The sequence below is a fragment of the Elephas maximus genome, chromosome 17 (genome assembly GCF_024166365.1).
Source record: "Elephas maximus indicus isolate mEleMax1 chromosome 17, mEleMax1 primary haplotype, whole genome shotgun sequence".
NCBI classification, from domain to species: domain Eukaryota; kingdom Metazoa; phylum Chordata; class Mammalia; order Proboscidea; family Elephantidae; genus Elephas; species Elephas maximus.
In genome coordinates, this window is record NC_064835.1 from 15992766 (window position 1) to 16014979 (window position 22214).

At 39.6% G+C, this 22214-nt stretch overlaps 1 protein-coding gene across 3 annotated transcripts in view; it reads left to right on the plus strand.

Annotated features, from left to right (window-relative positions):
- Positions 1-22214, plus strand: part of JHY (junctional cadherin complex regulator) — an 81566-nt gene that overhangs the window by 53626 nt on the left and 5726 nt on the right. For all 3 annotated transcript variants that reach the window (XM_049857296.1, XM_049857295.1, XM_049857297.1), the window contains 2 exons: positions 3226-3884; positions 14072-14366. In XM_049857296.1, the coding sequence (XP_049713253.1) occupies positions 3226-3884; positions 14072-14366 (954 nt within the window). The remainder of the gene's footprint in view (positions 1-3225; positions 3885-14071; positions 14367-22214) is intronic.

Genomic DNA, 22214 nt, shown 5'->3' on the forward strand with positions numbered 1-22214 from the left:
AGGGTAAAGCAGGATTTTTTTTTTTCTTGTCTCTAAAATAATTCTTGATTTTTGCAGGCAAGAAAAGGTACGATAGTCTCGATATAGGACCTTCCTTAATGACTGTTACATCCTGAGGCATCTTCCCACTTTTCCAAAAAGCTATTAATCCAACATCATCACTGCATCTCCTGTGCTTCTTTTATTCATCTGAACACCGAGCCCTGACACTGAAAATTACAGTCCGTTAATATTTGTATTCTAAGCTTTCTTAACATTACCAGATGGAATTTTAACCCAAGCTTAAAGTACTTTACATTTATTGTTAATAAACACAACAGAAACTTCTCCATGTCAGAGCTGACCTTGGCCCTCAGGCACAATTCTCAGGCCTCCCGGGGTAAGTTAGGGTAACTAAGAGTAAGTGCAGCCTTGATTTTACAGCAGATGAAACTTCTGGTTGAGATCAGAACACATATTCTCCGCGCCCCACCCCCCTTTAGGCCATGTGAGCAGGAAAGAGTAAGAGAGAAACAGCCAGACACTACCTTTCACGGGGTATGGGCAGCCTTCCCTCAGTCTTCCTAGTGTGAATGAGCGTTAATATCTAAGGACGGGTCTTACTAAGAAATTATCATCCCAGCGTTAGGCATCAGGAATTGCCCATGTTTTTTAAACTCCAGTCACTGGCCCCTGCTCTGTGTGTGTGACATGAAGACTGACTGCCATTAAGCAGTTACTCTGAGTGCATGTAGCTAGTCCTGATTGCGAGCATTGGTAACAAAAGAACCCCAGTGAGAGCAGGATGAAGTAGAGGATTTCAGCGCCGATGGAGATTAAACAGCCTGAGAATAAAAAAAAATGGCTTTGTATATTAACTTCAGGGAACTCAGGTCTTGCCACCTAAAGCGTGACACCTGATGCCTCCATTGTAGGGAAATAAACCCTCAGTAAACCCCAGCTCTCAAGTAGGCTACTTGGAAGGTGAGCGAAATCCCATCAAGCCCATAAATGTCTTTCTTTCTGGGGACTGAAATGCCATCTCTGGGTACTTCCATTTGCGTGAATAGCAGATTTAACACTTGAGACAATTGAAGTTTCATAAAGTGATGAATCCCTTGGCCTTGTTGACAAAGCACCCTATGAAGAGAACTACTGTGGTCTGAATTGTCATAATAACATGATTAAAATCAAGTGGTAACCCAAGATTTCAGGCCTGGTACCCTAGAAAAGAAGTATCTGATAGTTTTTCTCTTTTATTTTGGTGGGAGTGAGGCTAGAACTAGGAAAAGTACAATCAGATGGCAGCAGAAAAAGAGTTCCTGGTCACTTGTTTCTCAAGTGTATAAAAGGCTGAGCAATAAAAAAGTAAAATAAAACCAGTAGCTGTCAAGTCAACTCCCATTCATGGTGACCCCATGTGTGCCACCATAGACTTGTGCTTCATAGGGTTTTCAAGGCTTTGACCTTTTGGAAGCAGATCACCAAGCCTTTCTTTTGAGGTGCCCCTGAGTGGGTTCTAAGCACCAACCTTTGGGTGAGTAATCAAGTACTTAACCATTGGCACCACCACCAACTCTAGTGCAGTTAAAGGCTGAACAAATATTACAAAGAATAACGTTATCAGCATCAATTAATACTAATAGATATAGCCAAGGAGGGCTTCGCTGGCCTTCATGAACAATGATGACAGCCATGAAAAGAGTGGTTCATGAACACACTAAAGGACTGAAAACTAGCAAGTTTCCTCTGGATCCGCTAGCAAGAGGGGTGCCCGGGGGGCTAGGTCCTTGCAGAGTTTTCTTGCCACTTTTTCCCCATGTGACTCAATACACTTCATGGAAGAAAGGACCTTTTCTTAACTGGAATACAGAAAAAGAAGTTTCTGTCCATTTTTTGGAACACCGCGGGAAAAAATTTAAAATTTATAGGAGCACATCAGAACCTGGCCAATCACCAGGTAAGCTCAAACTCGAAGGAGAACATACGCCAAATTTCAAATTAAAAATTATCCTTACTTGAAAATTTGACATAAGAATATTGTACACTATTACTGATTTGAATTTAACCATCTCAGCCTTATCATTGTAAGATTTTATTTGAAATAGAATCCTAGTCAATATTATCCAGGACTAGAACGAGTCTTAGCAATTGGATAAATATTGAATAAATATGGAACTCATTGCGTTAATCGGATCGCCCTTCAGAGTGAGCAAAAACAAACAATTTGAGTAAAAACATGACTTATTTGCTTCAAGAATTTTTTTTCCTAAATGATCCAGATAACTGGCGTTTTTCGATGAACGGTACATAGATACAGACCATGGAGATTTTTTGTGTGTGTGTTCAGAAAGGGAGAAATATATTGTAGTTGTATAACACGCTGATGCACATGGTCATCTTACTGTTTTCAATAAGCATTTAATCATTCTTTCCAAAGGCCTCTTCACTCAGCTCGTTTTTCACAAATTAATGAGCGCTTTATGCCTTGGGAAATATTTCTGAATGGCTATATAGTACAATATAGTTACACAGTGTATCTATTATGCCCGCAGTACATTTTGTTGTTATAAGACTTTGAAAAGCATAAAGACTGTTCTGAAATTGAAATATTTCCCCCAGATGTTTGATTGACTAAGCACAGGCTATATTAAGGAACAGAAGCAAAACAACCCTTGTGGTTTCACAGATGTCCTTTTATGGTCCTCTGAATAAAATTGCATTCGTTTCATTTAGTGAAGAGGTCATTTCTAGCTTCCGACTTAAAGGTCTAAGAAGACCCGATCATCTGAATTGTATCTCATACTAAACGTGTACTTGGTTGGGAAAGGAAACCGTTGATGTTCTTTGCAAAGTTAAGATTTTTGAAAAAATATTTATCTTAGTTAAAATAAGCTTGCATAGCTTAGGTAGCTTTCCTTTTTCTTTGCCTGCAGCTCCTTGAAGATAAAGCTAGCGCTCCCCTCCCCTCTATAACAGAACACTTCACAACTTTCTAAGTCAACGTATTATCCTTAAGATAAAGCCCATTCTAAGCCCTCTGTTTCTGTCCAGGCCCATAGTCTCTGTTGCCAGGAGCTAATCGCTTTCTGTTGCCTAAAACCGGAAAATGACCCTCTGTACTCTTCTTTCAGTTCCCTGGTCACTGTCCCAGAAGTCTCAACCCCCAGTATGAGAAACACTCATTTCAAATTCATGAAAAGTGTCAATCTTTTATTTTGACATTAATCAAAAACATCTTTTCAGAATTACCAGGAGCAGTGGTCTCAACATGAAAACACAAAATCAAGCAATGTGCCCAGACGTCAATCTTCTGAATCAGCAGACAACCAGCAACCTTCCAGACCAGCCAAGCACAAGATTCGAAAGCAGCATAAACGCCAGAATGGCCTGAAAGCTTTAATGACTAAAGACCTAGTTGCCAGTCAAGGAAACCAGGATACCACACCCAGACAGCAGCAAAGCCAAAATAAGCCTTTTGACACTTCAATAAAATGTGAATCAGTTGTGATTATGAATGCCCCTAACAAGGATTTACAAGACTCAAGTGCACTCAGGAGCTGGAATCCCAAAGAAACCCCCAATAAATTGGCTCCACCAAAACAGGCTTTTGACAAGGTACCATATAAAAACTCTACTGGCTTTCCCTCAGTGATGAATATTAATAAAGACAGGGGGCACAAAGACCAAGAAGAGAAAGGATTTTCATATCAGCAGCTACACGTCAATGCTGTTTCCAATATGGACTTGAACTATGTTAATGAACTTTCTAAGACACAAGTGCCCCTGAGCCAGAAAGGTTCTCAGCCTGTATATAGCGTCAATGTTAACGGAACAACTGAAAACAAGAAGCAACCCAAACAGATTTATGCGGAGACCAAATATAAGAACTTAGAAATGTTATGGTAAGAATTCCTCTTCCTCTGTGGGCTAGCACAAGTGGTTTTCTAGAGGAGAAATGGTAGGCGCTGGCAAAGGCAGGAGGAGAATGGGAAGGGGAGTGCTTGGGGGTGGTCTGGAGGAAAAACCCACGTAACACCTCCCTTGGCCCTGATTCCTGCCTAAAACAGTCCCCTTTGGATTTATGCCTTTTCCCTTCTCCATATCCTCTCTTTTTTTTTTTTTCCACCATAGTTAAACTAGAAGTTGGAGGGAGGGGAGGTCAGAAAGACCCAGTCAAAACAGATCAGTGTATTTTGAAGACTGCAAGTAATTTTTAAAGGAAACAAATTATCTCCAACACTGTAATGGCCTATCCTATAGAAATAATCTAAAGTACAGACATCTAAAATCCCAACAATAGGAAAATATTTAGATAAATTATGATATTTAGTATCATATAGACATTAAAAATTATGGTATGAGGAAACACTTCTATAAAAAGAAAATAGTAGAGTACAAAAATTACACTGAAGGCCTCTACTATGTTAAAATGCACACGAAGGAAGATAAGTAACCAAAAAATCAATGGTGGTTATCTCTGGCAAGAGTAATTGGTATTATTTTTAATTTTTTTAATGTTTTTCTATGTATTGTTCAAGATTCCTACATAGTATAGTAGTACGTAGTAGATTTACTACTCTAATCAGAAAAAAAGAAAAGTTGTTTTAAAAATCAGTTCAGGAGACATTTATTGATGTCATTCAATCAAATAATTACACACCTAAAATGTGCTAAAATGTAGTGCTAAAATGCTATAGAAGAAAAAACAAAAGCTTGCTGCATGGGAACCTTCAAGGAGCTTACTTTCATGGTGGGGGGGCAATTTCACACATAGGAATTGATCAAAAGTGCTAGATTTGGTGATATGGAATGTACATTTTATAAGATCTAGAGTTAGCTTCTAGAAAAGATAGTGCTAGATAGCAGGTATCCTTGTCTTTTTTCCTGATTTTAGACACATGGCCTCTTAACATTTTTACCATTAAAAATCATACTCGGTTTTTGGTAGATAGGGAGAAAGGAAATTCCCTCCTATTTCTTTTGGCAAAGAGGTTTTTTGGTTTTTTATCATAAATGGGGATTGAATTTTATCAAATACTTTTTTGCATCAACTGAAAAAATCTCCTTTAGTCCTTTAATGTGACAAAATATGTTAACAGATTTTCTAATATTATACACAACATCTGTTTATTCCTAGGCTTAACCTCGCTTGCCATACTGTATTTTGAATAAATTGCTTGATTTGATTTGTTAACACTTTGTTTAGGATTTTACTGCAAAAGTGAGATTAGCCCATAATTGTCCTACCTACAAATGGCCTTGTCTGGATGTGTTAGGAAGATTATACAGCCTTGTAAAATGAGTTGAGGACTCTTACCTCTTTTTATAGCCTTTGGAATACTTCATATACAATTGAAATTATCTGTTACTTGAAGGTCTGATAGAATTTTCCCGTAAAACCTTGGGTCATGTTTTTTCTTTCGTTTTGTTTTTATTGTTGTTTCTGGGTAGATTTTTAACTACTGATTCAGTTACTATAATGGTTATGTGTCTTTACAAACTTTCTATTTCCTTTTCTGTCATTTTGATAAATTATATTTTTCTAGGAAAAAAAATTGTTCATGTTTACTAAGATTTTTAATATATTGTCATAAACTTTTCATAGTATATTTATTACTTAACCTCTACTATATCTGTAGTTATGTTCTTTTCAGTTCTAATATTGTTTTTTCTCTTATTTTTTAATTACTTTTTCTTTTATTAAGATAATGAATGCACATGGATTAAAAAGTCAAATAGTACTTAAAGGCACGTAACAGTATAATGTCCTGCCTACACCTCCTCATTCTGCCCAGTCCACGGTACAATACTTAGCTGTGAATAACAATTGCATTCGTATAATAATGAAAATACTGAGTATCTGCAACCCCATAGACTCTTACCTGTTTTCCTCTGACGTTTACACATATGTATAAGTCTCAGTTATACTTATTTACTGCTATGCTTTGCTTCACCAACTTTGTTGTTGTTAGGTGCTGTCGATTCTGATTCATAGTGACCCCATATATAACAGAATGAAACACTGCCTGGTCCTGTGCCATCTTCACAATCATTTCTATATTTGAGCCCATTGTCGCGGCCGCTTTGTCAGTCCATCTCATTGAGGGTCTTCTCCAGGGCCTGGTTCCTCCTGATAACATGTCCAAAGTACATGGAACAAAGTGTCACCATGGTCACTCCTAAGGAGCATTCTGGCTGTACTTCTTCCAAGACAGATTTGTTCCTTCTTCCAGCAGTCCATGGTATATTCAACATTCTTCACCAGTACTATAATTCAAAAGCATCAATTCTTCTTCAGACTTTCTTATTCATTGTCCAGCTTTCACATGCATGTAAAGTATATAAGATGATTGAAAAATACCATGGCTTGGGTCAGGCACATCTTAGTCCTCTAAGTGACATCATTGCTTTTTAACACTTTAAAGAGATCTTTTGCAGCAGATTTACCTTATGCAATACATTGTTTGATTTCTTGACTGCTGCTTCTGCTTCCATGGATGTTAATTGTGGATCCAAGTAAAATGAAATCCTTGACAACTTCAATATTTTTTCCATCTATGGCACTGCGTTTTTTTTTTTTTTCATCATGATATTGCTTATTGGTCCAGTTGTGAGGATTTTTGTTCTCTTTATGTTGAGGTGTAATCCATACTGAAGGCTGTAGTCACTGATCTTCCTCAGTAAGTGCTTCAAGTCCTCTTCGATTTCAGCAAGGTGGGTTGTGCCATCTGCATATTGCACGTTGTTAATGACTCTTCTTCCAATTCTGATGCCACATTCTTCTTCATATAGTTCAGCTTCTCAGAGTATAGCATCAGCATACAGATTGAATAAGTATGGTGAAAGGATACAACTGTGAGGCACACCTTTCCTGATTTTAAACCACGCAGTGTCCCCTTGTTTGGTTTGAACAACTGCCTCTTGGTTTACGTACAGGTTCCACATGAGCACAATTAAGCGTTCTGGAGTTGCCATTCTTCACAATGTTATCCATAATTTGTTATGATCCAGACACTTGAATGCCTTTGCATAGTCAATAAAACACAGGTAATCATCCTTCTGGTATTCTCTGCCAAGATCCATCAGTAATGATGTTTCTCATTCCACATCTTCTGAATCTGGCTTGAATCTCTGGCAGTTCCTTGTCGATGTACTGCTGCAACCACTTTTTAATGATCTTCAGCAAAATTTTACTCGCATATGTAACTCTAGGTCTTTGCCCATTTCATTATAATACTTTATTCTGTATTCACCAATTTTTAAATATTTCTTTTGACTTCCTGGAGCTGTGGTGGTGCACTGTTTAAGATCTCACCTGCTGACCAAAAGATCGACACTTTGAATACACCAGCTGCTCCTTGGAAACCCTATGGGGCAGTTGTACTCTGTCCTACAGGGCTGCTATGAGTCAGAATCTACTCAACAGCAACGTTTTTTTTTAATCGACTTCCTATTTTGGTAGATGAGGATTTAGCTCTTTTATATCACCATCACATCTGTTTCCCCTCACCCATACTCCAAACGTAGTTACATTACAACTTTTGGTTAAACCGGTATTCAATATTTTCATTATTATGCTAATGTACCTATTATTCATAGTCTAGCATTGTAGAGTATAACTACACTTCCTTTTTTATTTTTTCCAGAAGCCAATAATTCCCTTAATTTTTTCTTTTGCATGAATTTCTTTGTACGTACTGCTAATTCTTGCCACACTTTCCAATACAAGTTTCCTCTCAGCACAAGTTTCCACACGGACAAATGCATCAGGTAATCTATCAGTTCCTTTTGCTTTCTTGGAGACATCCTTTCTAGAGACCTGTACTTTCTTCCTCTCTCTAAACCTGCTGTGCTTTCTAGACCGGCAACACAGCTGTTCTCCTGAGAATTCCTGTAGTCTTTCTTCTGATTTGATTTCCCATTTCAGGATCTCATGTTTTCCTTATTTTGCTTGAGCACATCTTCCAGTACTTTCTCTACATTAAAAACATGATCTATTGGCAGAGAGTAGGACGATGGAAAGTTCTCAACATGTCTGTGTCTTATGCCTCACTTCCATTCTAGACTATATTTCCCCATACTAGTGGTCATTTCATCATGGAGGTTCCCTTTGGTTTTTTACTTCATTGAATCTCCTGTTTTCTCAGTCCCCTCACTTCCTCTTTCTTAGTTTCCCACCTCATTTTGATGTAGAACATTCTCCATTGCATAGGAGGTAAATGTTCTGAGACCTTGCATGACTGAAATTGTCTTTATTCTGCCCTCACTCGCTTTTTTTAAAAATAATTCATTTTATTTTTGTTGTAGTTATTGAGAATATACACAGCAGAAAACACACCAATTCAATGGTTTGCTTTATTATTACTGTATAGAGTCAACGCTGTTTTTGATTTACCCAATTTACCCACCACTCATCTGTCAGTTTGTTGTACTGTGGTGGCTTGTGTGTTGCTGTGATGCTAGAAGCTATGCTACCAGTATTTCAAATACCAGCAGGGTCCCCTATTGTGGACAGGTTTCAGCAGAGCTTCCAGACTAAGACAAACTAGGAAGAAGGACCTGGCAGTCTACTTCTGGAAAAACTGGCCAATGAAAACCTTACAGATAGCAGCAGAACGTTGTCTGATATAGAGCCAGAAGATGAACTCCTCCATTTGGAAGGCACTCAAAATACAACTGGAAAAGATCTGCCTCCTCAAGTAGAGTCAACCTTAATAATGTGGCTGGAGTAAAGCTTTTGGGACCTTCATATACTGATGTAGCACAACTCAAAAGGAGAAGTAATAGCTGCAAACATCCATTAATAATCAGAACTTGGAATGTAACAAAGTATGAATCTAGGAAAATTGTAAGTCATCAAAAATGAAATGGAACATATAAAGATCAATATTCTAGGCATTAGTGAGCTGAAATGGACTGGTATTGGCCATTATGAATTGGACAATCATGTGGTCTGCTATGCTGGGAATGACAAATTGAAGAGGAATGGTGTCGCATTCATCGTCAAAAAGAAAATTTCAAGCTCTATTCTGAAATACAACACTGTCAATGATAGGATGATATCCATATGCCTACAAAGAAGACCAGTTAATATGAATTCTACTCAAATTTACACACTAACCACTAAGGCTAAAGATGAAGAAATTGAAGATTTTTACCAACTTCTGCAGTCTGAAATTGATCAAACATGCAATCAACATGGACTGATAATTACTGGTGATTGGAATGGGAAAGTTGGAAATAAAGAAAGATCAGTAGTTGGAAAATACGGCCTTGGTGATAAAAATGATGCTGCATTCTGTGGTGGGATTTTGCAAAACCAATGACTTATTCATAGCAAATACCTTTTTTCAATGACATAAATAGCAACTATACACATGGACCTTGCTGGATAGAATACATAGGAATCAAATCTACTACATCTGTGGAAATAGATGATGGAAAAGCTCAATATCATCAGCCAGAACAAGGCCAGTGGCCAACTACAGAACAGACGATCAATTGTTCATATGCAAGTTCAAGTTGAAGCTGAAGAAAATTAAAGCAAGTCCATGAGAACCAAGTATGAACTTGAGTATATCCCACCTGAATTTAGAGACCATCTCAAGAATAGATTTCACACACTGAACACTAATGACCGAAGACAAGTCATTGAATAACATCAAGGATGACGGCATTGGTTTTTTTTGTTGTTGTTGTTGTTTTTGTTTTTATCATACATGAAGAAAGCAAAAGGTCATTTAAAAGACAGAAAAAACCAAAATGGATGCCAGAAGAGATTCTTGAAACTTGCTCTTGAATGCAGAATAGCAAAAATGAATGGAAGAAATGATGAAGTAAAAGAGTTGAATAGAAGATTTCAAAGGGTAGCTTGAGAAGACAAAGTATTATAATGACATGTGCAAAGACCTAGAGTTAGAAAACCAAAAGGAAAGAACAAGTTTGGCATTTCTAGGGCTGAAAGAACAGAAGAAAAAATTCAAGCCTCGAATTGCAATATTGAAGGATTCTATGGGCAAAATATTGAAAGACACAGGAAGCGTAGAATGAAGGTGGAAGGAATACACAGAGTCACGGTACCAAAAAGAACTATTCCACATTCTACCATTTCAGGAGGTAGCATATGATCAAGAACCAATCATATTGAAGGAAGAAGTTCAAGCTGCACTGAAGGCATTGCTGAAAAACAAGGCTCCAGAAATTGATGGAATACCAATTGAGATGTTTCAACAAATGCATGTAACTCTGGAAGTGCTCACTCATCTGTGCTAAGTTATTTGGAAGACAGCTACCTGGCCAGCTGACTGGAAGAGATCCATGTTTATTCCCATCCCAAAGAAAGGTGATCCAACAGAGTGCAGAAATTATCAAACAATATCATTAATCTCACAAGCAAGTGAAATTTTGCTGAAGATCATTAAAAAATGGTTGCAGCAGTACATCAAGGAACTGCCAGAGATTCAAGCCAGATTCAAAAGAAGATGTGGAACAAAGCGATATCATTACTGATGTAGGATGGATCTTGGCAGAGAATACCAGAAAGATGTTTACCTGTGTTTTATTGACTGTGCAAACGCATTCAACTGTATGGATCATAACAAATTACAGATAACATTGTTGTCTTAGTTACCTAGTGCTGCTATAACAGAAATACCACAAGTGGATGGCTTTAACAAAGAGAAATTTATTCTCTCACATTTCAGTAGGCTACAAGTCCAAATTCATGGCATCAGCTCCAGGGGAAGGCTCTCTCTCTGTCAGTTCTGGAGGAAGGTCCTTGTCATCAATCTTCCCCTGGTTAAGGAGCTTCTCAGGAACAGGGACCCTGGGTCCAAAGGACACACTATTTTCCTGGCTCTTGTTTCTTGGTGGCATGATGTCCCCATGTCCCTCTGCTCGCTTCTCTCTTTTATATCTCAGAAGAGATTGGCTTAAAACAATCTAATCTTGTAGACTGGGTCCTGCCTTATTAACATAACTGCCACTAATCCCATCTCATTAACATCATAGAGATAGGATTTACAACACATAGGAAAATCACATCAGATGACAAAATGGTGGACAATCATGCAATACTAGGAATCATGGCCTAGCCAATTTGATACACATATTTTGGGGGACATAGCTAAATCCATGACAATTGTGAAGAGTGGGAATTCCAGAACACTTAATTGTGCCCATGCAAAACCTGTACATAGACCAAGAGGCAGTTGTTTAAACAGAACAAGGGGATACTGTGTGATTTAAAATCAGGAAAGGTGTGCCTGAGGGTTGTATCCTTTCACCATACTTATTCAATCTGTATGCTAAACGTGTACTGGGTTTTTATGCTAAACAAATAATCTGAGAAGCAGCACTATATGAAGAAGAATATGGCATCAGGATTGGAAGAACACTAATTAAAAACCTGTGATAGGCAGATGACACAACCTTGCTTGCTGAAAGTAAAGACGACTTGAAGCGCTTACTGATGAAGATCAAAGACCACAGCCTTCAGTATGAATTACACCTCAACATAAAGAGAACAAAAATCCTCACAACTGGACCAATAGGCAACATCATGATAGGTGGAGAAAATATTGAAGTTGTCAAGGATTTCATTTTACTTGGATCCACAATTATTGCCCATGGAAGTAGCAGTCAAGAAATCAAACCACATATTGCATTAGGCAAAGCTGATGCAAAAAAAAAAAAAAGACCTCTTTAAAGTGTTAAAAAGCTACGATATCACTTTGAGGACTAAGGTGCACCTGATCCAAGCCAGGATATTTTCAGTCACCTCACATGCATGCCAAAGCTAGGCAATGAATAAGGAAAGCTTCTGAAGAGTTGATATCTTTGAATTGTGGTGTTGGTGAAGAATATCAAATATACCATGGACTGCCAGAAGAAGGAACAAATCTCTCTTAAAAGAAGTACAGCCAGAATGCTCCTTGGAAGCAAAGATGGTGAGACTTCGTCCCCCACAGTTTGGTCGTGTTATCAGGAGAGACCAGTACCTGTAGAAGGACATTATGCTTGGTAAAGTAGAGAATCAGTGAAAAAGAGGAAGACCCTCAATGAAATGGATTGACACAATGGCTTCAACAATGAGCTCAAATATAGCAATGATTGCGAGGATGGCACAGGACCAGGCAGTGTTTCGTTCTGTTGTACATAGGGTAGCTATGAGTCGGAACCAGCTGGACAGCACCTAACAGCAACAACAACAATTATTTATTAATGTCTGTGTCCCACATTTTTTCTTCCATCTTTCTTGTTCGTCCTGAAGTATATCCTTCAAAGGTTCTTTCAGCAAGTGTGACTTGAATTTTTATCAAAAAATTATTTTATTATCTATCTTGAATTATACTTTAACCCGACAAAGAATTCAATTTTTTGAAACCATTATTTTTCTGTCTCCTGGCTTCTGCATTGTTTTGAAAAGTGTTTTGTCACTATAGTTGCCATTCTTTTTGTTTTTAACATTTTTCTTCTGTTGGTCTTACGGTCTTTGTTTTTCTATGTTCTGCAGTTTTACTGTTCTATACCTAGGTATGAAATTTTTCATCCTGTTTCAGACTCTTCAATGATTTCTAAATCTGAGGATTTATCTCTTTCATAAATTCTTGGAAATAAGCACTTATTTTCCTTTGTGTAGTATATCTCCCAAATATGCTCTATTTTCTTCTTCAGGAACTCCAAATAGATAGAATATAGATTTTCTTATTCGAGACTTCATGTCCCTTTAACTCTGTTTCTTATTTTCCATCTTTTATCTCGCTGTACTTCTTCCTGAGAAAATTTCTCACATATGATTTCCAGTACAATAACATCCTTCAGCAGTGTCCAAGATGCTCTTTAATATGTCTATGGAGTTTTAAATTCCAGTGATGTTATTTTTCTATATCTGGATGTTCTCCTTGTTTCTGATTAAAACCTCCCTGTGCCTTTTTTCAAAATATATATTTTTCAAAACATATATCTTCACAATATACTTCTCAGAGTTTTGGTTCTTCTTTTTTGTCTTTAATCATTTAAAACTTATTTTATAAATGATACCTAATATTCTTATCTGAAGTTCTTGGAAGTCTACTACTGCTGCTGGTGTGTGTGTGTGTGTGTGTGTGTGTGTGTGTGTGTCTGCAGATTCTCACACTTGGTAGATTATTTCCTCACATGTTTTGTGAATTTTTGGATTGTGAAATTATGCTCAACCACCTTATCTGTGGCAACTTAGGCAGGCTTGTTTGGGACTGTATCCCGCCAGAGAAGTTTTATATTTGTTTCTTCCAGGAGCCACAGAGATATCCTTAATCCAGAACCACTGTTACATGAATTTCTTGGTGTTGAATTTCCATGATTATATGGACAAGGTAAATTGAGCTCTAAATATTGCTCCATAGAAATTCACAGGGAGGTTGTTGTTGTTGTTGTTGTTTGTTTGTTTTTATGTGGAGCCCAAACCAGGACAGATAGGTTTCTTTTGTTGTTTCCCAAAGCTGGCAATTTTTTTTTTTTTTTAACTAATCCACCTTTTTCCTGAGGATGTAGCCCTTCAAGGGTTCCCACCTTAATGCAGTCATCTCAGTTCTGATTTCCTGCCTCACGTGGGACCAAAGTCTCGTATCTCCTGTGCCATGTTAAATGTTAAAACTCCCACCCTTAGATTACCGAGGCCCAGCATCCCCACAAAGAAAGCCACAGCTTCAGCTGACCCAGTTTCTGCTTTGGTGTTACTTCCTTTTTTGCTTTTGGTCTTTGGAGAGTCCTTGCCTCTCTTACAAATTCAGCTAGGTGTTTAATCATTTAATCCAACATTTCTAGGTATTTTGTTATGGAAAGTTCTTTGTCTTTTCAAAACATTTCTTCTATTCTGAATGCACTCACTGAAAGTTCTAAAGAATAAATAGAACAGCCTAAAAAATAAAAATGAGGAGGATTTTAAGATAAGAAATTAATGCATTCATGAAAAGATTAAGCTGGAGGTTATTAATTGCATTTGAGGAGTGATAAATACATCAAATTAATGGTTCATAATGGCTTTTCATTTTAGATCTCTTATGTATCCAGGTTTTGCTAACCAGTTTGTGCTTTTCTTTCCAACAAGGAAATTCCATTCTTCCTCTGACAGCCCACCTGTTAGAGCTTCTCCAGATACTCGGCTCACTGAGATAATGGGTCAGCATCAGCGAGCCTTAGTGCTGCTGACAGAGGTGCAGCCCAGTGAGGAGGCCTTCTCCAGCATCACATTTCCACCCATAATGTCAAGGGTAGAAAGTGAATCCCGACTCAGTTCAGAAAGAAGCCAAAGAAACCAAGCAAAAATTAATCGTAGCAATTCTGAAGGCTATCTGTTTCAACTGGAAAAAGGAAAGAGACACAAGAAAAGAAGCAGCATTAAGGTAACGTAAGCACCCTGTTACCAAGTAACTTCTAAAAAAAATTATTGTTGCAAAAATATAAAAAACACATTTGCCAATTCAACATCTTTCATGTGTACAATTCAATAAAATCAATTATATAAATCATGTTGTGTAACCATCACCAATATCCATTGCCAAATTTTCCATCCTCGTAAACAAAGATGGAATGCTACCGAAACAACGATACTGTCCTTCCCCCATCCCTCCCATCCCTGGTAACCACTATTAAACTCTAGTCTCTATACCTTTGTCTATTCTAGATGCTTCATGTTAGTGACTTTGCACAATATTTGTTCTTTTGTGATTGACTAATTTCACTCAGTATAACCTTTTCAAGGCTCATCCACAGTGACATGCATCAGAACTTAACTCCTCTTTATGACTGAGTAATATTTTAATGTATGTATGTACCGTGTTTTGTTTATCCGTTCATTTGTTGATAGGCATTTCAGTTGTTTCCATCTTTTGGCTATTGTGAATAGTGCTGCAATGAACGTTGGTGTTTAAGTGACTGTTTGTGTTGTTGCTTTCAAGTCTCTAGAGAAAAATTGCTGGATCTTATGGTAGCTTCATATTTAACTTTTTGTGTTTGTGTGTGCTTTAAGTGAAAGTACATATTTAACTTTTTTAGGAACTTCCATACCGTTTTCCAGAGTGGCTACACCATTTTGCATTCTTGCCAGCAGTGGATGAGGGTCCGCTCCACATCCTCACCCATACTTGTTATTTTACATTTTTAAATCTTGGCTAGTGGGAGTCAAGCGGTATCTCATGGTGATTTTGATTTGTATTTTTTTTAATGGCTAGTGGGAGCCCTGTGGCTCAGTGGTTAAGAGCTCAGGTGCTAACCAAAAGGTTGGCAGTTCTAATCCACCAACCACTCCTTGGAAACCCTTTGGGGCAGTTCTACTCTGTCCAATAGGGTCACTAAGAGTCAGAATCAACTCCATATCAATTTTTTTTTTTTTTAGTTTGGAATGGCTATTGACGTTGAGCACCTTTTCATGTGCTTGTTGGCCATTTGTATATCCTATTTGGTGAAATGTCTTTTAGGTCCATCGCCCATTTTACAGTTGGGTTGTCTTTTTTGTTGTTATGGTTAAATTATAGGTGTTCTTTATATATTCTGGATATTAGAACCTTATCTGATATATGAAAACCAAAACTTAAAAAAAAAAAAACCCAAACCCATTGCCATCAAATCGATTCTGACTTGTAGCAACCCTATAGGACAGATTAGAACTGCCCCATAGGGTTTCCAAGGAGTGCCTGGTGGATTTGAACTGCCAACCTTTTGGTTAACAGCCGTAGCTCTTACCCACTATGCTACCAAGGTTTCCTATCTGATATATGGGTCCCCAGATTTTCTCCCCTTCTGTAGGTTGTCTCTTCACTTTGTTGATAAAATCCTTTTACCAAATAACCTTTTAATTTTGATAATACAGATGGACTTGGATATTCACAGCCCTTGTTTACAGCCCTGGAATAAAACAAAGCCAAACCAAACCCCGTGCTATAGAGTCGATTCTGACCCATAGCGACCCTATAGGACAGAGTAGAACTGCCCCATAGAGCTTCCAGAGAGCGTCTGGCAGATTCGAAGTGCTGACCCTTTGGTTAGCAGCCATAGCGCTTAACTACTACACCACCAGGGTTTCCAACAGCCCTAGAATAGGGATGGTCATTTCTGAGTTGCTTCCACAGCTGGGTGGCCTAGAGTCTTGAGGAGATTCATTACTCTAGCACCCGATACTCCTTGGAATTTTCCTCCCCTTAAAAAAAAAAAAAAAAATTTTTTTTTTCCCTCTTTCTGGGAGCAGCCTGAGATGCCCGTTTCCTCCCACCTCCTTTTTTGCTTCATCTCAGGGGAGGGTCTCCATTTGCAGATATGCAGTAGTCTTCTTTCCAGCCCCAACTTAACCATCACTTCCTCAGAGAAGCCCTGCACACCCTCCGTCCCAACCCGTAGTCTAGGCTGAGTCTCCCTCAGTAGATTCTCATATCTGAAAGGAAGAGGAAGTAGCGTTGAGTGAGTGAAGGCCCCTGTTGCCGCTGCATGTCCCCCACCACCTACCACTGTCCCTCCCCCCTTTTCTTCCAGCTGCCTTGAGTCAGTGACCCCACGTGTATCAGAGTAGAACTGTTCCCCATAGGGTTTTCAATGGCTGATTTTTCAGAAGGAGCACTCCAGGCCTTTCTTCCTAAGTGACTCTGGGTGGACTTGAACTTCCAACCTTTTGGTTAGCTGCTAAGTGTGTTAACTATTTGCCCTACCCGGGGACTCCCTAGAACCCTTCTTGGTCCTAATATCACTTCAGCTTCTGCAATAAAATAACCAGGAGAGCCAATGACTCAATTTTCCTCTGAAATGTTAGCTAATCTTCACCAAGTTCTTTGTCTACAATAAGATTCACCATTACTAGCACCTATGTTCACTTCAGTTTTTCCCCATAGGGCCTATGTGGGTAAATAAGTAAACTGGAGGGCCTGAAGTAGAAGATTTTCAAGGAAGAAATAAAGGAGCATAGGAAGAAGTCTTTTTACGTAGTGGGTATTTTTCCACTGTTATAAGCAAAAAAAAACCCTCTTGCTTGCTTCTCGTGTCAAAGTGTGAGGACAAAGCTGGAAGCTGCATTCTGCTTTACAGTGCTGCCGGGAAGGACCCGGTTGGGAATCCTGTGATGAACGGGGTTACCCAGGAACAGATTCTGAAATGGAGAGTTTAATGGAGGAGGGTGATTAAGGAGCATGCTCAGGAACAACCCCTGTGAGGGCATGAGGTAGGAAACACTGGGCAGAAGTTGAGCTGTGATGCAGCTGCAGCTGAAGCCTCAGCCAATCCCATGGGGGTTCTGAAGCTGGGATGGCCCTTCAAAGGCAAGGGACCTGGGCTTTTCTTCACCAGCCATTGGATACCTGCTGCCTCCGGGGAGAGCTTGGGCAAAGCAGCTCCATCTGGTTTAGGACAGTTCTGGAAGGGAAAGGGGACTCAACTGTGAGCCATCAGCAGATAACACTCCCGGTAGCTGGGGAAATGAATGCCCCAGTCCAGAAGAGCGTCCCCCATGAGGCAGCTATCGGGAATTAAGCAGCTCATTTTTCTCTTAGTTCAATTCAACATGTATTTGTTGAATTGCTACTAGGAATGTGGTAGGTGCTGGGATGCAAAGATGCATGAACCATGATCTTTCCCCCAGGAAAAGCTTATACCTAAATGGAACTGGGGGACAGGACAGGTAAACGGCTTCAGTATGATGTTGTAAGTAAAAAACAAAACAAAAAAAGGAGAGGATACATGGGAAGTGTAGAAGAGCACAAAGGAAAACCCTTAACACAACCTGCGGGTTCAAGCAAACTTCTGGGGATAAAATTTGAGTTGACTGAATCTTGGAAGAAGATCAAGAGTTAGTGGTAGAAAGATGAAAGGGCTCTGCAGACAGAGTGACCAGCATGAGCAAATGCTCTGGAGCTTGAGACACCATCGTGCATCCTGGGGACTTACATGCATCTTGCATCTCAGGGTTGCTGTAATGAAACTGGGAGGTGGGGAGTGGTGGGCCTGCAGGGGAAGAGGCAGTGAGGGCCAGGTCTTAGAGGGCTGGGCTTACCATTCTGAGAAGGGCTTTATGCTATATGCCAGGGAGAACCAAAGAAGAATTTTGAACACATTCAGTTTGTATTTTCACAAGACTGCTCTGACTACAGTGTTCAGTGCAGATGTAAGACATTCAAGGAAGTTAGGGGATTAGGATGCCAGTGAAGCGCTTGGAGAAAAAGAAAAGGGTGGTCTTAAAGAGAAGAAGGGGAAGCTAGTCTAGAATAGACAGTGGGTCACGTTAAAGAGAGAAAAGGAGGCTGGCTGGGGGCTGTAATGTGACCTGAAAAGCTGATGGGTACAAGCCATCCCGGCCCACTCCTCAGAGCACCCCCATTTTGAATGTCCCTGTGGGCATTCACTCACTCAAACCCTGGAATCCTTACCCAACTCCTCCACATATCCCCATCTGAGGGCTCTTGGAACTCCTCATTCTGGCCCCACTCCCTATGTTCTTCATTCCACTGCAGTCCCTAATCCCTGCCCAGGCCATGGAAACCACAATTAGGTTAGGAGCTGGGAGAATCCCCAGTTTTACCCTAAATAAGGAGCCCTGGTGACACAGTGGTTAAGAGCTCGGCTGCTAAACCAAAAGGTCAGCAGTTGGAATCCACCAGCTGCTCCTTGGAAACCCTGTGAGGCAGTTCTACTCTATCCTATAGGGTTGCTATGAGTTGGAATTGACTCAATGCTAAGAGGTTTGGTGTGTTTTCTTGTTATTGTTTTTCCTGTAAATAAGGAGAAAGAAATTTCTGGACTCACAGGTAACTTCTTTTTGCACAGAAACATCATTATATGGTTGTTAGGTTCTAAGGTGCTATTAGTACTGTTTTCAAGTACTTCATAAATAAAAGAGGTTTTGTGGACTAGACTAGAGGCCAGCCACCTTACATGTTAATATTTCTATAAGAAAATGTATTCAGAGCTTTGGAACTGACACATACTCAAGGTGAGGGCAGCCCATTCACGTCAGAGCTCATGGATTCCCAAGGCCTAAAAAACAGTTCAAACGCTACCTCAGAAGGGAACTTTATAGGTTAGGGTTCTTACCCACCATGGATCGTTGTTGGAAATGCAAGCTTTTGAACTAAATTCTTAGTCACCAGGGTTTAGTGGAAGTCATGGGCTTAGTCATTCCCAAGTTCTTAGCTCTATTACCTAAGAAGGAGTCCCGAGAAATCACAAACAGTTGAGAGCTTGGCTGCTAACCGAAAAGTTGCAGATTCAAATCCACCCAGAGGTGTCTCGGAAGAAAGACCTGGCGATCTGCTTCCGAAAGGTCACAACCAATGAAAACTGTCTTTGAAACACATGGGGTCACCATGAGTCAGAACTGACTGGATAGCAACTGTTTTGGGTTTTATCAACTAACATCTCTGTGCCGTTGGCAAGTTTATTAATTTACCTGAGCCCCTGTTTCCTTATACGTCCAGTCAGAACTGTTTTGGGTTGGGCGGGGGTGGGGAAGGTTGTACATTTGTTGCAATAATTAAATTAAATAATATAATAAAACGTAAGTTTAGTCTCAAGCAAAGAATATACATCAAATAAGTACTAGTTCCCTTTTCCATCTTCCCCGTTAGTAAAAACCCTTTCGCTGAGAAAAGGGACAGAAAAAGAGTACTCTGGTTACCTTGTGTGTCACCAGGAATCTAAGAGCATGGGAGAGGATGGAAATGGAAGGAGAACTTTCGGCTACTGCCTCCCAAGCCCTCTTTTCTAACTTGGAAAATCCCTCCCTTTCTGCTTTCACTCAGGAATGTTTCAATCCGTATGTATCCACCTTCTCAGTCCAACCCCCTCAGCCCACATCTGACACACACAGAAGCACCCTTTGTGTTTTAAGCTATTCCAGAAGCTAAAATGATTTATAACGGAGCTATTTGTACAGGACAGCAGGTAGCCGGCGCACCAGACAGAGCGAATCATTATCCAGGTCATGCCCATTTGTTAGTCACCTCAAATCTGGTGGTTTCCAAGGGAATCAAAGTGACTCACGTGGAACATTTGAGGATTTGTAAAGATAATAGGTTCAGGCAGCATTCCTCTTCTCCTGGCTGTTGTGTTGTGACTGATTTATAATGAATACAAGGCATTGTCTGTTCCATTAAATCCAGATGTCAGACAGTAAAGATGAACACAGTGCAAGGGTTGGTGGGCTGTATAAAAATGTCTACTGTAACCCCCAACAAAATAACCACCTAAGGAGTTCTCTGACAGCAGCTTGTGCTGAGCTGAAGTAATTAACTCATGTGTTTGTTGTCACCAGCAATCTGGGCATTGCTGCCTGACTGCCTCTGAGAAGACCTTTATTTGGATTAAGTTTAGCAACTGCAGAGCAAATTTCCTTCCCTTGCTGTTCCCCCGTATTTGAGGCATTGTTTTTTTGTCCTGTTTTTCAGTGACTTTCTCACACTTACACATCTGAGGAATTTTCTGGAGAATAGCCCTGCAGTATCCCCCACAGCAGGGTACAACTTCTCAGAGTTGAAATAAGCCCTCTTGGAACAGCCAATGGCATTTTCGATTCAGGCACACTTTGTCCCCAGTTTACATTAAAAATAGCTCCTCTGGCTTGAGAGGAATTGTGATTAATTACCAGCAGAAATCTCCCACCAGGGAAGTCCTATGCCGTCCTCTGCTGAAGTGAACAACTGATAAACTCCAGTTCTGAGGGGCAGGGCTGGTGATAACAATCCTCAGGCTGTAACAGGGTCGGCTGATGTCAGCCCGTGTGCATCCTACGCGAAGACTCCAGCTGCAAATCCCGGCAGGGATTTAGTGAGAGCTTGCCTCACCAAATTTCCCCGTTTGTTCCCAGGGTGTTTGGGACTATCATTGCTGATTTAAATTTTTTTTTTTTTCTTTCAGCATTGAGCTGTTTGTTACCATTTGGTCTTGTAATAACAACAGCCAAGGAGTAGTAAATCCAAGTAAATTTGAGGAATTATTTTACTCTAAAAGACTTTGGGAGAGACGGAAAGTAGATTAGTGGTTGCCTAGGGCTGGGGCAGGAGGGGGACATGGGGAGTGACTGCTAACGGGTACAGGGTTTCTTTTTGGGGTGATGAAAGTGTCCTAAACTTGGATTGTGGTGATGGTGACACAACTCAGTGGACACCCTAAAAACCTTTGTACACTTCAAATGGGTGAATTTTATGGTATGTGAATTATATCTCAAAAAAAGCTGTCACGAAAAAAAAAAAGAGAAGAATTCTGATGAAGAGAAAGAGCAAACAAAATTGGAGCACTGAGACCCAATCAAGGTCATGTGAGCCAAGCTTAAGTCTATCCAGGATTGTTCGTTGCCAGTCAGCCAGTACAAACTCTGTTAGGAGCTATCACTATCGCTTGAGAAATGTCTCTTGGCCATAAGCAGCTCATCCTGTAAAGAGGTCAGCAGCATCTGGAGGTGGCCTCACTGTTTCCCTTCCCACCAGTACGTAAGGCCAGACCTTGGGCTCTCTTTTTCCATGACAGCCAAGGCATCTAGTTGCAGTGATAATAAGAACTGTGACTGGAGGGCAGTGAGCAATTATTCATGCTTCACAGCGTGTCTTTGGTGAGTCAGTGGGATGATTAAAAGTTAAGAAGTTAAGCTGCTTCACACTAAGGATGTGATTTCTGGGCACCGACTTCTTCTTCCCCATCAGTTTCAGACAAATTGGATTTGTGATTTGGATACAAGTGGGTTTTTTCCTTCTTTTTCATTATTGTTTCACTTTGGCAAATAGTGATTCAGTGATTGCAAAACAATGGTACAGATGGCATACATGAGAGAAAGCTCAAATTTACAATTGCAAAGGGTAAGATATCCAAGTTCATTCACCTATTTAAAATTAGCAAAGGTTTTAAAATGTCCTAACACCCTGTGTAATCAAAGTCTGGACAAAAGAGCATTCCTTCTTACACATGGCTGACGGAAGTCTTAACTGATGGCCTTCCCCACGTTCATCATTTTGTCTCAGTACTTCCGCTTCTGTGAATTTCTCTCAAAGAAATACTCAAGTCGCCCACAAAGAAGGCTTGGTCATTCCTGGGACATCTTAAATGTTAAATAATTCAATTGTAACTAGACGGTTGAATGTTATGCACAAAAACCACAATTAAAAAAAAAAAAACCTTTAGTGACTGGGAAATAAAGTATAATGTTAAAATGCTTCATGAAAAATATGGCAAATAGTTTATAGTGTATGAGCAATTTTGTAAAACTCTGAGCAAAGAGAATAAAA